At 39.5% G+C, this 15,374-nt stretch overlaps 1 protein-coding gene across 12 annotated transcripts in view; it reads left to right on the top strand.

Annotated features, from left to right (window-relative positions):
* The window catches only part of HECTD1 (HECT domain E3 ubiquitin protein ligase 1), a 111,627-nt gene that overhangs the window by 22,518 nt on the left and 73,735 nt on the right, over positions 1-15,374 (top strand). For all 12 annotated transcript variants that reach the window (XM_063651507.1, XM_054448300.2, XM_063651506.1 and 9 more), the window contains exons 3-8: positions 6,989-7,223; positions 10,088-10,315; positions 11,417-11,698; positions 11,797-12,067; positions 13,099-13,175; positions 13,262-13,360. In XM_063651507.1, coding sequence (XP_063507577.1) covers positions 6,989-7,223; positions 10,088-10,315; positions 11,417-11,698; positions 11,797-12,067; positions 13,099-13,175; positions 13,262-13,360 — 1,192 coding nt within the window. The remainder of the gene's footprint in view (positions 1-6,988; positions 7,224-10,087; positions 10,316-11,416; positions 11,699-11,796; positions 12,068-13,098; positions 13,176-13,261; positions 13,361-15,374) is intronic.

Below are 15,374 nucleotides of genomic sequence, written 5' to 3'. Positions count from 1 at the left end.
GCGATCTCGGCTCACTGCAAGCTTCGCCTCCCAGGTTCACACCATTCTGCCTCAGCCTCCTGAGTAGCTGGGACTACAGGCGCCCGCCACCACGCCCAGCTAATTTTTTGTATTTTTAGTGGAGATGGGGTTTCACCGTGTTAGCCAGGATGGTCTCGATCTCCTGACCTCATGATCCGTCCTCCTTGGCCTTCCAAAATGTTGGTATTACAGGCGTGAGCCACCGCACCTGGCCAGAAGCATCAGTGTTTAAATCTTATCTGTTTAAATTACAATGGCTGTATTAAAGCAGAATATCCAGCCAAGTATCTATTAGGAAATGACACTTGTTATTTGTTTTAGTTTCAATGTGAACTTCAGGTAATACAATTCTCTCAACTATCTGTATTTTTTAGAATTCAGTAATTAATGTTGGCATTTTCTTCCCAATGTCTTTGCTTGATTTATAGTTAGATTTTTGAGATTTTGTAATTGGCTTTTCAGTTGTGAATAAATACTATTAACCTATATGCATATGCGTGTGTGTATGTATATGTCTATGTATACATATATTTTTTAAGAGAATCTTAACTCTGTTGCCCAGGCTAAAGTGCATTGTGTGTGATCATGGCTCACTGCAGCCTTGAACTCCTGGGCTCAAGTGATCCTCTTGCCTCAGCCTCCCAAATAGCTGGGACTGCAGACATGCGCCACTATGCCAGCTAATTTTTTTTTGAGACAGGGTGTGGCTCACCCAGGCTAGAGTACAGTGGCATGATCTTGGCTCACTGCAACCTCTGCCTCTCAGACTTAAGCCATCCTCCCACCTCAGCCTCCCGAGTAGCTGGGACCACAGGTGCACGCCTCCATGCCTGACTACTTTTTGTATTTTTTGTAGTGATGGGGTCTCACTTTGTTGTTCAGCCTGGTCTCAGACTCTTAGGAGCTCAAGAGATCTGCCTGCCTCAGCCTCCCGAGGTGCTGGGATTATAGGAGTGAGCCATGGCACCCAGCTGGCTAATTTTTTAATCTTTTTTTTAGAGACGGGTCTCACTGTCTTGCCTAGGCTGGTCTAGAAATCCCGGGCTCGAGTGATCATCCTGCCTCAGCCTTCTGAGTAGCTAGGATTACAGCAGTGAGCTACTGTGCACGGCTTAACCTGTATTTTAATTGAGTACTTTTGTTAGGAATCTTCTAATAGTGTTTTAAAGAAAAGTTTTTAGAATTATGTGTGAGATAATGATTACATCTATTTTCACTTGAATAATATGTCTTTATAACCACTTAAAATTTTATTACTTTGGGCAAGGTGTGGTGGCTCACATCTGTAATCCCAGCACTTTAGGAGTCCGAGATGGGAAGATTGCTGGAGCCCAGGAGTTCAAGACTAGGCTGGGCAACATAGCAAGAACTTGTCTCTACCAAAAATCAAAAAATTAACTGGGTATGGTAGTGCATGCCTGTGGTCCCACCTACTTGGGAGGCTGATTTGAGAGGGTTGCTTGAGCCTGGGAGGTCAAGGATACAGTGAGCCAAGATCGCGCCACTGCACTTTAGCTTGGGTGACAAGAGTGGGACCCTGTCTTAAAAAATTTTAAGAAATTTTACTATTTCAAGAATTCTCATAAGTTTTAAGTTGAGTAGTGATGACACAAAATTATTGGAATAGTTTTTGACTTCAAAGGCCCTCCACTGAGTTCAGCAGAATTTCTCTTCTCTGAAGACTGAATTATCCGAATTTGAGTTAACATTGTTCACTTCAGATAATTTTGACCCATCTTGAGTTTCATACGCTATAATTTCATGTGTTGGAAATTTTATTTGCTATGCTAGTCTATTATAAATTAATAGATAAATAAAGGGGAAATAATATACACTTGAATCCATTAAGAAAAAAACTGTTATTTTTAAAACCTCACTTATGAGCAACTGAATTTATAAGAGAATAAACTTTAGAGCAAATTTACCTGTTCTGTTAAGTAAGTATTGTTGGCATGAGAGGTATCCAAGTATATTAACTTTGAGTTAACTTTCAAAAATTTGTTACTCATGTAAACCTTTTTGCTAATACCTTTCACATAAATACAGTATATTTATGTATATTTTAAATAAAATATAAATTCTATATAATTTATTTTTTTTAATGTATATGTTTTCACATACTGATTGCTAGAGGGTTACTGAGTTTTACATCAAATTTGTTGCTTTATTTTTAGGAGTCTGATTTGGGATTTTTTTTACCTTGTTTGTGTGTAAAGTAAATTTTAGTTAAGTTTTCGTATTAAAGAGATAATTTTCAAGAATTTGGCTGTATTTGCTGTAAATCAGTGGCTATATTACAGGAAATACCACATAAATGAAAGGAGTCTGCCTAATCCAGCTGATTTCCTTTTGCTTTGGCAATTAATGTATTCATAATAGTAGCTTATAGTAATGTGAGTTTTATTTTTTAATTATTAATTTTTGAGACGGAGTCTCACTCTGTTGCCCAGGCTGGAGTGCAGTGGCTTGATCTTGGCTCACTGCAAGCTCTGCCTCCCGGGTTCATGCCATTCTTCCGCCTCAGCCTCTCAAGTAGCTGGGACTACAGGCGCATACCACCATGCTGGCTAATTTTTATATTCTTAGTAGAGATGATACTTCACCATGTTGGCCAGGCTGGTCTCGAACTCCTTAGCTCAAGTGATCTGCCCGCCTTGGCCTCCCGAAGTGCTGGGATTACAGGCGTGAGCCATCGCACCTGGCCAGTAATGTGAGTTTTTATTAGCAAAACTCACAGAAGGAAAAAATCTCATTATCATGTAACTAGTTTAATAGGAATATTGGCTGGACACAGTGGCTCATGCCTGTAATCCCAGCACTTTGGGAGGCTGAGGTGGACAGATTGCTTGAGCTCAGGAGTTCGAGACCAGCCTGGGCAACATGGCAAAACTGCATCTCTACAAAAAAATTTTTAAAAACTAGCTTGGCGTCTTGGCATACACCTGTGCTCCCAGCTACTTGGGAGGCCGAGGTGGGAGGAAGGTTGAGCCCAGAAGGTTGAGGCTGCAGTGAGCCATGATTACACCGCTGCACTCCAGCCTGGGTGACAGAGCAAGACCCTGTCTGGAAAAAAAAAAAAAAAAAAAAAAGGCTGGGCGCGGTGGCTCATGTCTGTAACCCCAGCACTTTGGGAGGCCTAGATGGGTAGATCATTTGAGGCCAGAAGTTCTAGATCAGCCTGGCCAACATGGTGAAACCCCATTCTCTACTAAAAATACAAAAATTAGCCGGGCATGTGTTAGGCACCTGTAGTCCCAACTACTCAGGAGACTGACGCAGGAGAATTACTTGACCCCAGGAAGCAGAGGTTGTGGTGAGCCAAAATGGTGTCACTGCACTCCAGCCTGGGTGACAGAGACTGTCTCAAAAAAAAAAAGGAAAAGTAAAAAGACATTTCTTTGATTTTCCTTGAAACCATGATATAAAAAAAGTGCATTTTACATATGTAGGAATATGCCCCAGATACCTTGTTACTGTTGAAAAAGTAACTCAACAGCTAAAAAAAAAAATTGGTTTTTCTGTCCAATAGCCAAGGCACAACAGATATTTCTTAGGAACACAGTTGATCACAATTAAAATCTGAGACCCTCTGAGGTTAGAGTTTTCTGGGTTTTGACCTTTTTGAAACTGGCTCTGTTTTGTTTTTTTTTTTCTTTTGAGACAGGGTCTTGCTCTGTCACCCAGGCTGGAGTGCACAGGTGCGATCATGGCTCACTGTAGCCTTGATCTCCTGGGTTCAAGTGAGCCTCCTGCCTCAGCCTCCCGAGTAGCTGGGACCACAGGTGCACACTAGCAGCCTGGCTTGGTTTTTCATTTTTTGTAGAGATGAAGTCTCCTTGTGATGCCCAGGCTGTTCTTGAACTCCTGGACTCAAGCACTCAAGATGGGAGCATCTTGGCTTCCCAAAGTGATGGGATTACAGAGTGATCCACTGCACCCAGCCGAAACTGGCTCTTTAGCTATACTTGTTCAGGAAATGCATCACATTTTAGGGAACACAGCAGGAACTGTTATTCCCCAAATTAGCAAATACTACATTCCCCCATGAAATGTATTAAGTTTATACTAAGCATTGCTCTTAAATTTTATTTTTTTTTTGATGTGCAGTTTTTACCCTGGGTAAGAAAAATGGATGAATGATTGTATTATTATAAAGCATATGGTAAATCTATTCTTGTCATTTGATACTTGAACTATCAACTTCATTTTATTCTTTATTCAAAAACTACTGTTTTCTAAAGAAAACACATTACTCTTTTAGACTGTGTTTTTTCTTTACTATTAACACTTTAACAGTCTCTTCTCATTTCTTCCATCTACTACATATGCATATGTAGAGCATATGTAGTATGCTCTAACAAGGCTTAAGATTCTGATATGCTAGACAGTTTTGTGACATTACCTGAGAACTGTGGGACTAGTTCTTACAACCTAGCCTGAAGGCATTTAATTCCTGACTTAGAAATATTACAAATGACTACATGTCATAGGTTGCCAGTGTTGCTGGCTAATAAAAACACCTCTGGCTGGGTGGAGTGGCTTATGCCTGTAATCCCAGCACTTTGGGAGGTTGAGGCAGGCAGATCACTTGAGGCCAGGAGTTCAATACCAGCCTGGCCAACATGGTGAAACCCCATCTCTAGTAAAAATACAAAAATTAGCTGGGTGTGGTGGCGTGCGCCTGTAATCCTAGCTACCCTGGAGGCTGAGGCACAAGAATTGCTTGAACGTGGGAGACGGAGGCTGCAGTGAGCCAAAATTATGCCACTGCACTGGTCAACAGAACGAGACTATCAAAAAACAAAAACCTGTGTTTAATCAATGATTACTCAGTCATTGCATGAAAGATGTCTTCTAAAATTTTTTTATTTTTATGTATTTTTTTAATAGTGAGTCTTGCCATGTTGCCAAGCTGATCTTGAACTGCCTCAGCCTCCCAAAGTGCTGAGACTGCAAGCGTGAGCCACCATACGGGCCCTAAAATTTTTTTAACAGTATTCTTTCTTCTGGACCCTTTAAGTTAAGAATCATCTAAGCGGATATTAAACCGTAGAATTAGATATACTTTAACATTCATACAGATTTTTTTTTTAAGATGGAGTTTTGCTTTTGTTGCCCAGGCAGTGGCATGATCTCAGCTCACTGCAACCTCCACCTCCCAGGTTCAAGCAATTCTCCTGCCTTAGCCTCCTGAGTAGCTGGGATTACAGGTGCTTGCTATACCTGGCTAAATATTTTGTATTTTTAGTAGTGACGGGGTTTCATCATGTTGGCCAGGCTGGTCTTGAACTCCTGACCTCAGGTGATCCACCTGCCTCAGCCTCCCAAAGTGCAAGGATTACAGGCGTGAGCCACCGGGCCTGGCCTCATACAGATATTTCTTAAAGGCTACTAAAGGTATGGGAAGTACTCATTTGTATACACTAAGAATAGGAAGATAAATTATTCCATTAAAATGTTGAGGGTATTACCCTTTGTGTTATCTGTAGCTGTAGTTTAGTCTGTCTAGAGAAACTAGAATAATGTATTTGATGTCACATAGCTGAGATTTCTACTAAATGTAAATTATGATCTTTTCATATTTTAAGTGTTGGTAAAATATAGGGAGTATTACTGATATCTCAAAAATAATGTTTTTGATGGAACTGTCTTGGACAGGTTTGTGTAATAAGCATTAGACTGTTAAAGGGAGAGGATGGGGGCTAAAGTTTAGTTTAATATGCTAGGCACTGAGCTGTTTTTAATGTGTATGATTTCATTTAATCTTCATAACCATATAAAGTATTATTTTTTATTTTATTTTATTTATTTATTTTGAGATGTAGTCTCGCTCTGTCACCCAGGCTGGAGTGCAGTGGCGCAATATCAGCTCACTTCAACCTCCCTGTCCTGGGCTCGAGTGATTTTCCTGCCTCAGCCTCCCAAGTAGCTGGGACTACAGGCATGTGCCACCATGCCCAGCTAATTTTTGTATTTTTAGTAGAGACGGGGTTTTACTGTGTTGGCCAGTCTGGTCTTGAACTCCTGACCTCAAGTGATCTGCCTGCCTCAGCCTCCCAAAGTGCAAGGATTACAGGCATGAGCCACACTGTGCCCGACCTAAAGTAGGCGTTATTTAGCTATTACTTATGCTTCACAAGTAAGGAAAAAGATGCAGAAAAGTCACACAGTTGCTGTTCTTTTTTTTACCCCAGTCTTTTAGACCCCAAATCAGTGCTTCTTTCTGAAAAATATGAATTGAGCAGTGTTCCTGGCCTTCTGGGACTTTTAAGTGAATAAGGAAGTAAAGTGATACATTAAACAGTGTATGTGCTGCTTTTATGAGGGTTAAGGAACATGAAAGTACCACTTAAGTATTTGGGGGCTTAAGGAGGGTTTCATAGAGCAGTTCATGTTTGAGGTTTTTTTTTTTTTTTTTTTGAAACAGAGTTTGTTTTGCTCTGTTGCCCAGGCTGGAGTACAGTGGCGTGATCTCAGCTCACTGCAACCTCCATCTCCCGGAAGTGATTCTCTTGCCTCAGCCTCCTGAGTAGCTGGGACTACAGGTGCCTGTCACTACGCCCGGCTGATATTTTGCATTTTTAGTAGAGATGGGGTTTCACCATGTTGGCCAGGCTGGTCTCGAACTCCTGACCTCAGGTGATCTGCCCGCCTCGGCCTCCCAAAGTGCTGGGATTATAGGCGTGAGCCACCATGCCTGGCCATTTTTTTTTTTTTAAACATGCTTTCAAGTTAATGCTGCTGTTTTAAACCATTTACACCTTGGTATTTTCAGCAGCGATGAAATTAGCATGTGAGTATTGTTATGGAAGCAAAAACAATGTGAGAAATATTACCTAATAAACATTCAGACACAGTATTGAGCACAGTGTGTTACATTATAACTTTTTATTTTCTATTATTTTGTTAATGTTTTGCTGTTAAGAATTTAATAACCCTAGATGTAATATGATTTCTTTCACTACAGATGTCCTCCTCGTACTTTCTTACCAGCCCTTTGCAAAATTTTTCTTGATGAAAGTGCTCCAGACAATGTATTAGAGGTGACAGCCCGTGCCATAACATACTACCTGGATGTATCTGCAGAATGTACCCGAAGGATTGTTGGGGTAGATGGAGCCATAAAAGCACTTTGTAATCGTTTGGTTGTAGTTGAACTTAACAACAGGACTAGCAGAGACTTAGCTGAACAGTGTGTAAAGGTAAGTATTATTTATTGGCTCATTACTTATTTTTCTCAGACCTCTTAGGGATGAGTATTGGCTCATTTAAACATCACTTAGAGACTGAAAAATATATTTACTGAAAAAAAGAAATTCTTCCTATTTTCAGTCTTACTTTATTGAGAGTAGTTGAGAACAGTGGAAATCACAACCCTTGTGGCACCAAAGGAGGTTCCATAGGGCTTGCGAAAGGAAATCTTATCTTAGAAGGAAAACTGTAAGTGATTGCTATGTTCTGTGCTGCTTCAGTGCACTTCAGTTCCTGGTAGTCATTTAGAGATAGGTTGTCCCTGTTCTTACCCAAATCATTTTGTATTATAATAGTAACAATCACCACCACAACAAACACCACCCACCAGTGCTAGGCATTATTCTAAGCACTTTAAGGTATTAACTCATTTAATCTTCACAGCAATCCTATATGGGATAGGTTGGTGCCAGGAATATTATTATTATTATTATTATTTTTGAGACAGTTGCTGTGTCTCCCAGACTGGGGTGCAGTGGCACGAAGTCGACTCATTGCAACCTCCACCTCCCAGTTCAAGCAGTTCTCCTGCCTCAGTCTCCCAAGTAGCTGGGACTACAGGTGCCCACCACCACGCCCGGCTGATTTGTTTTGTATTTTTAGCAGAGATGGAGTTTCACTGTGTTGGCCAGGCTGGTCTTGAACTCCTGACCTTGTGATCCCCCTGCCTTGGCCTCCCAAAGTGCTCGGATCGTAGGTGTCAGCCACCACCCCCAGCCGAATATTATCCTATGTTACAGATGAAAAAAATTCAAGTATGCTGAGGTTAAGGAACATACTTGGGAGTAGTGAGCAGCAGAGTCAAGACTTGAAGTTTATGAATTTGAAGATTAGGAAGTTTGGTTCTAGGGCCCAGGGATTTAACTATTTTGCTATATTCCCTGTAAAGTAAGCTGTTGTCTTTATGTAACTCTAAAAGCATTACTACTAGATCCATACTTTATTGGAACTATTTGTGGTGAATACATTGAGATTTTACATGATTTTTTTTTTTTTTTTTTTTTTTTTTTGAGACAGAGTCTTGCTCTGTCTCCCAGGCTGGAGTGCAGTGGTGCAGTCTCAGCTCACTGCAACCTCTGCCTCCTGGGTTCAAGTGATTCTCCTGCCTTAGCCTCCTGAGTAGGTGGGACTACAGGTGTGTGCCACCATGCCCGGCTAATTTTTTGTATTTTTAGTAGAAATGGGGTTTCACCATGTTGGCCAGGATGGTCTCGAACTCCTGACCTCAGGTGATCTACCCGCCTCGGCTTCCCAAAGTGCTGCTGGGATTACAGGCTTGAGTCACTGTGACCGGCCCCTGATTCTTTTTTCTTTTCTTGTTTTTTTTTTTTTTTAATGATTTCTGCTTCATTCTTTTTATGATTCTTGCTGCTTTAGGTCAGCAGTTCTCAAATTTTTTGTCTCAGGATCCCATTACAAGTCTTAAATAATTGAGGATACCCAAAGAGCTTTTGTTCATATAGGTTTTGTCTATTTATTTACCATATTAGATACTGAAACTGATAAATTTAAAATATTTATTTATCTTAAAATAAATTAATTACATGTTATACATAACAGGTTAATGAAAAATAACCTTTTTAAATAAACAAAGTTAGTGAGAAGACTGGAATTCTTATGCATTTTTGCAAGTCTCTTAAGAACACTCTGTTTTTACAGTAGACCGATGGATCCTCCTGTCTGCTTTTGCATTCAGTCTGGTACAGTATCACATCATGCTTAGCTTCTGGAAAATGCTACCCTAGACTCATGAGAATGATAATGAAAAAGACAAATAGTATTAGAGTATTATTATGAGCTTTTGCTAAATTACTTGTAGTTCTTTAGCTTGCCATACAGATTTCACTTTCTAAACCTGCACTGTCCAATATGGTAGCCAAATAAGTCTATTGAACACTTCAAATGTGGTTACTCCAAATAGAGATGCGTTGTAAGTATAAAGTATACATGCATTTTTAAAGACTATACATAAAAGACTATAATATATATCAGTAATTTTCTATATTGATTTCATGTTGAAATGATGATGCCTGGATATATTGGGTTAAATAAAAAATATTATTATTATTATTATTTTTTTTTTTTTTTTTGAGACAGAGTTTCACTCTTGTTGCCCAGGCTGGAGTGCAGTGGCGCGATCTCAGCTCACGACAACCTCTGCCTCCCAGGTTCAAATGATTCTCCTGCCTCAGCCTCCTGAGTAGCTGGGATTAGAGGCATGCGCCACCATGCCCGGCTAATTTTATATTTTTTAGTAGAGACGGGTTTTCTCCATGTTGGTCAGGCTGGTCTCGGACTCCTGACCTCAAGTGATCCGCCCGCCTCGGCCTCCCAAAGTGTTGGGATTACAGGCGTGAGCCACCATGCCCGGCTATTATTATTATTTTTTGAGACAGAGTCTCACTCTCTTGCCCAGGATGGGAGTGCAATGGGCGATCATGGCTCACTGCATCCCTGACCTCCAGGGCTCAAGTGATCCTCTCGCCTCAACCTCCTGAGTCGCTGGGACCATAGCACATGCCACTACTATGCCTGGCTAATTTTTGTATGTTTTGTAGACATCAGGTTTTGCCATGTTGCCCAGGTTAGTCTTGAACTTCTGGGCTCAAGTGAACAGCCCACCTTGGCCTCCCAAAGTGCTGGGATCACAGGTGTGAGCTACCACACCCATCTAAAATATATTATTAAAATTAATTTCATTTGTTTCACTCTTCTGTTTTTAATGTGTCACTAATAAATTTGGAGTGCTCATTGTTTCTGTGATTCTTGAAAATCAGGCTTGCATTCTTTCGTTACATTTGTTTTACTATTATAGGTATTAGAACTGATATGTACTCGTGAGTCAGGAGCAGTCTTTGAGGCTGGTGGTTTGAATTGTGTGCTTACCTTCATTCGTGACAGTGGACATCTAGTTCATAAAGACACCTTGCACTCTGCTATGGCTGTGGTATCAAGACTCTGTGGCAAAATGGAACCTCAAGATTCTTCTTTAGAAATTTGTGTAGAATCTCTGTCTAGTTTATTAAAACATGAAGATCATCAGGTAAATAAGTTGCTGTTATATACTGTCCATTTTCAGAAAGTGATTTTTTTAGTGTCCCCTATTTATAATTATGATAGACTGTAAATTTGTACTTTTCACTTGATGAAATCGAGGTAATTCCATCCTCTTTCTCTAATTTTATCTCTGCGTGTGGTAATCTCCATTTTGGGAATGAAACTTTTAAGATTATAAATGTGATATATGTTTATTCTTAAAATTTAAATATCATAAAAATATTTTTACAGCTGTACTTGTACTGAGTGTAATTTTGCTGACTTGGTGCAGTTTTGTTGACCTGATTTTGTTGACTTAAGATAGATCTCATTTAAATAAAACAGTATTTTTTATTTTTATTTTTTTTTTGAGATGGAGTCTTGCTCTGTCACCCAGGGTGGAGTGCAGCGGCATGATCTTGGCTCACTGGAACCTCTGCCTCCTGGGTTCAAGCGATTGTCCTGCCTCAGCCTCCCAAGTAGCTGGTACGACAGGTGCCCACCACCACACCCGGCTAATTTTTGTATTTTTGGTAGAGATGGGGTTTCACCATATTGGCCAGGCTGTTCTTGAACTCCTGACCTTGTGATCTGTCCACCTCAGCCTCCCAAAGTGCTGGGATTACAGACGTGAGCCACCGTGCCAGGCATAAGACAGTATTTATAATCTTACCTGTAAATCCTTATTGAATTAACATACTTTAGAAAATAAAACTTGGCTTTTAATGCCTTATTGTTCACATGTTATTTTCAGTTGATATCATAGATTATTGTGACAAAGGTACACATAATAATAGTTAATATTTTTGAGCTTTTACTATCCTTCTAGATTCTTTATATGTGTTACCTCATTTAAGCTAACACAATGAGATATAGGTACCATTAATATCCCCATTTTACAAATGAGGGAACTGAGGCTTTAAGCAGTTTAAGTAACTTCCTCGGATTACACAGTTAGCAGTATATGGAGCCATGATTCAAATCTAGGCAGATCACATGCTTAATCACTTGGCTGCAGTTGCCTTTCTTATAGTGTCAGTATTGAAATGATCATTACTAACCCTTTTTAGGTGAATTTTATCTGTGGGCATTTTCTTCACATCGTTAGGTTTCAGATGGAGCTCTGCGATGCTTTGCATCACTGGCTGACCGATTTACCCGTCGTGGTGTTGACCCAGCTCCATTAGCCAAGCATGGATTAACTGAGGAGCTGTTATCCCGAATGGCTGCTGCTGGTGGTACTGTATCAGGACCATCATCAGCATGCAAACCAGGTCGCAGCACCACAGGAGCTCCATCCACCACTGCAGATTCCAAATTGAGTAATCAGGTGTCAACAATTGTAAGTCTGCTCTCAACACTTTGCAGAGGCTCTCCGGTAGTAACACATGTAAGAATGTTTTTGAATCTTTGCTTTTTAATCTTCAGAAAAAGTGTTTTTGTATAATGCTAATATATTAAACTTCTTTCTTCCCATTCTCTTTCTAGGATCTCCTGAGGTCGGAGCTTCCAGATTCAATTGAAAGTGCATTGCAGGGTGATGAAAGATGTGTGCTTGATACTATGCGTTTGGTTGACCTTCTCTTGGTGCTATTATTTGAAGGACGAAAAGCTTTGCCAAAGTCTAGTGCTGGATCTACAGGCAGAATCCCAGGACTCCGGAGATTAGATAGTTCTGGGGAGCGCTCACATCGGCAGCTTATAGATTGTATTCGAAGTAAAGATACCGATGCACTTATAGATGCAATTGACACAGGAGGTCAGAAAATATTTTTTTAAATATAAAAAGAAAGTTGTGAGATAGCCATATAGGCAGTTTCTAGTTTTCAGACAGAACTCTTAGAAATCCAGATAACAAAGTGGCACCCCTTCAATATTCTCCACTGTCCCTGTGTATAATTGTGTAATTATCAGCTTGGTTCATGGTGAAACCTGAATAAATGCTTGTTTAGTGAGTAAAACTTCTATAAAGTTTGAAATTTCTGTTTTATACCTGAAGGAGATCTTATAAATTCTAAGGTTTTCTCAAGATTGACAGAAACTGATGTGAATGAATTATAATAATGCAGATTTTTTTTGACTGCTGCGTGAGGTGATGAGCAAATATAATTCCTGAAAGATGCTTCTGGGTCATCAGATTTGTTCTTCTGTGTTCTTTGGATTATGGATGTGGATTAGCCTCTTTTAGCAACTACTACCTTATTTAGTTGTGTATTTAGTGTTTTCCTTTCTTATTTCATGTTTATTTTTAAGACTTAAAGCCTTGTGAATCCCCAGTGGTTTAAACATTTTCAAATGTTTTTTCTTTTTTTGGAGGGGGACAGAGTCTCGCTCTGTTGTGCAGGCTGGAGTGCAGTGGTACAATCTCGGCTCACTGCATCCTCTGCCTTCTGGGTTTTAGCGATTCTCCTGTCTCAGCCTCCCGAGTAGTTGGGATTACAGGCATGTGCCACCACACCCGCCTAATTTTTGTGTTTTTAGTAGGGACGGGGTTTCACCATGTTGGCCATGCTGGTCTCAAACTCCTGACCTCTGCCCACCTTGGCCTCCCAGAGTGCTGGGATTATAGGCGTGAGCCACCGTGCCTGGACTTAAATACTTTTTCTTAGCTGATCTCAAGTTTGCTGATTATGTACTGCTTTGTAGTTGACCTAAATATTTAAAACACTTTCTTGGCTCTTTATTTAGATGATGACTAATGACAATCTTAAAATGGTTCAGTCTTTAGAAAAGTTTAGTATTTTATTGGCTTTAAAAATACGTTTCTTTTTTTTTCCTTCAAAATTTCAGCCTTTGAAGTAAATTTTATGGATGATGTAGGTCAGACTCTATTAAACTGGGCCTCTGCTTTTGGAACTCAGGAAATGGTAAGCTAATAAATAAAAGCTAGTATTTAAATTAAGGATAGAAATATTAATCAAAAGCAGCTTTATGATTCGTTATCATTTTACAGGTAGAATTTCTTTGTGAGAGAGGTGCAGATGTTAATAGAGGTCAAAGGTCATCATCATTACATTATGCTGCATGTTTTGGAAGACCTCAAGTAGCAAAGGTAAAGTCTAGGTTTTAAAATTACTAATTTTTAACATTTACATGGTTTAAAAATTAGAATGATATAAAACCTTTTATTTCCATGCCATCTCCATCCACTTCATTCCCCCTTACTCACTATAAGTGTTTTTCATTAGTTTTTTCTTTTTAGTGTTTCCTAATACAGATTCAATAAAAACAAATATATATATATGTGTTCCCTCCTTTTCTTATACACTCACCTGTACTTTGTTTTTTTACTTAATAATATAAATTAGAGATCTCTCCCTGTTAGCATGTAGAGAACTTTTTTTATATCTGTATGCATATTCTGTACTACAAGTTTATTCAACTAGTCACCTAGTGTTGAACATGTGATTGTTTCCAATTTATTACTCTTGGCAATGAATAACTTTGCCTATATTTTCTCTTGTTTGTATTCACCAATAAAATATTCTTTTTCTTTTTTTTTTTGAGACAGGGTTTTGCTCTGTCGCCCAGGCTGGAGTGCAGTGGCACAGTAGTGACTCATTGCAGCCTTGAATTCCTGTGTTCAAACGATCTCGTGCCTCAGCCTCCCAAGTGGCTGGAATTATAAGGCGTGTGCCATCATGCTTGGCTAGTTTTTGTACTTTTAGTAGGGACAGGGTTTTGCCATGTTGGCCAGGCTGGTCTCAAACTCCTAGCCTCAAGTGATCCACCTGCATTGTCCTCCCAAAGTGCTGGGATTATAGGCGTGAGCCACTGCACCCAGCCAAATATTCTGTTTGTAGAAGAATCACTAGACTCAGACTAGCAAAGGACTTTGGGGAGTTATTTTTACAGTTAGAGAAATTGAGGTCCAAAGAGGTTAAATGAAAAGGTTTACATCAAATATATGAACTAGGTGTCTATAATCTGCCAGTCGTGAAGTTATTTGGTATAGTATGAGGTTAGTCCACTCTGAAGTTGTGCACACCTGGATTCGAGTCTCAGCTTATGCACAAAAAAGGCTATATGACCTTGGACAATTTATTAAGTTTATCTATAAAATAAGTATGTATTCTTAGCAAGATTATTGTGAGAATTAGAAAAAAATATTGTATAGATTTACTGTAGTAATCAGCATATTGTAGGTGTTCAAATGATAGCTGCTATTATTGTCATCTTTACACTACAACAAAATTTTCAATAACAGGTTAGTAGCTTTCTAGCCTGAGAAGGATGGTCTCTTCAAGCCTGAATTCTATTTGTTTGAATTGGTTAGTTTTTAGAGAGAATGATGCTTCTAAGGGTGACTAATACTGAGTAAGCAAAGAAGGTTTTAGAGTTTCCCTTTCAAGTACTTTTAAGGTCAGCTGTTAGCAAAAAAGTTTTTATTGAGCCATTGTGATTAAGTAGTCTGGGTATGAAATTATGAAAGGTTTAAGGTGTTAGTGGGTATAGAGGTGGATATATTGATGACTTTTTATTTTTGAAATAGGGTCTTGCTCTGTCTCACAGGCTGGAGTGCGGTGGTACAATCATAGCTCATGTAACCTTGAATTCCTGGGCTCAAGTGATCCTCCTGCCTCAGCCTCCGGAGTCATTAGAACTACAGGCGTGTGCCACCATACTGGCTAATTTTTATTTTTATTTTATTATTTGTGTATTATTTGTAGAGACGCGATCTCACCATGTTGCCTAGGCTGATCTTGAACTCCTGGCCTCCAGTGATCCTCCGGCGTAGCCTCCCAAAGTGCTGGGATTATAGGCGTGAGCCACCACACCTGGTTGACTTTTTGGTCTAAAATTTAATTTGACTTAACTTGGTAATTGGCAGTATATAGGAGGCGATGTCGTTGATTGCCGGGTCATAAATTAAACAGTACCTCTTAAAGTAAAGAAATTGGAAGGCAGAGTTTGATGGAGAAGGTGACATGTTAAGATGGAACATACTTAATTTGAGATGATGATAAATAACCAAGTACAATTAATTCATAAGTTTTTCAAGATACGATAGGCTGCTTTTTTTGTTTTTTGAGATGGAGTTTCGCTCTTGTTGCCCAGGCTGGAGT

This window comes from Pongo pygmaeus, chromosome 15 (genome assembly GCF_028885625.2).
Source record: "Pongo pygmaeus isolate AG05252 chromosome 15, NHGRI_mPonPyg2-v2.0_pri, whole genome shotgun sequence".
Classification (NCBI taxonomy): domain Eukaryota; kingdom Metazoa; phylum Chordata; class Mammalia; order Primates; family Hominidae; genus Pongo; species Pongo pygmaeus.
The sequence above is the reverse complement of the archived record's forward strand: the minus strand, read 5'-3'. Positions and strand labels throughout refer to the sequence as shown.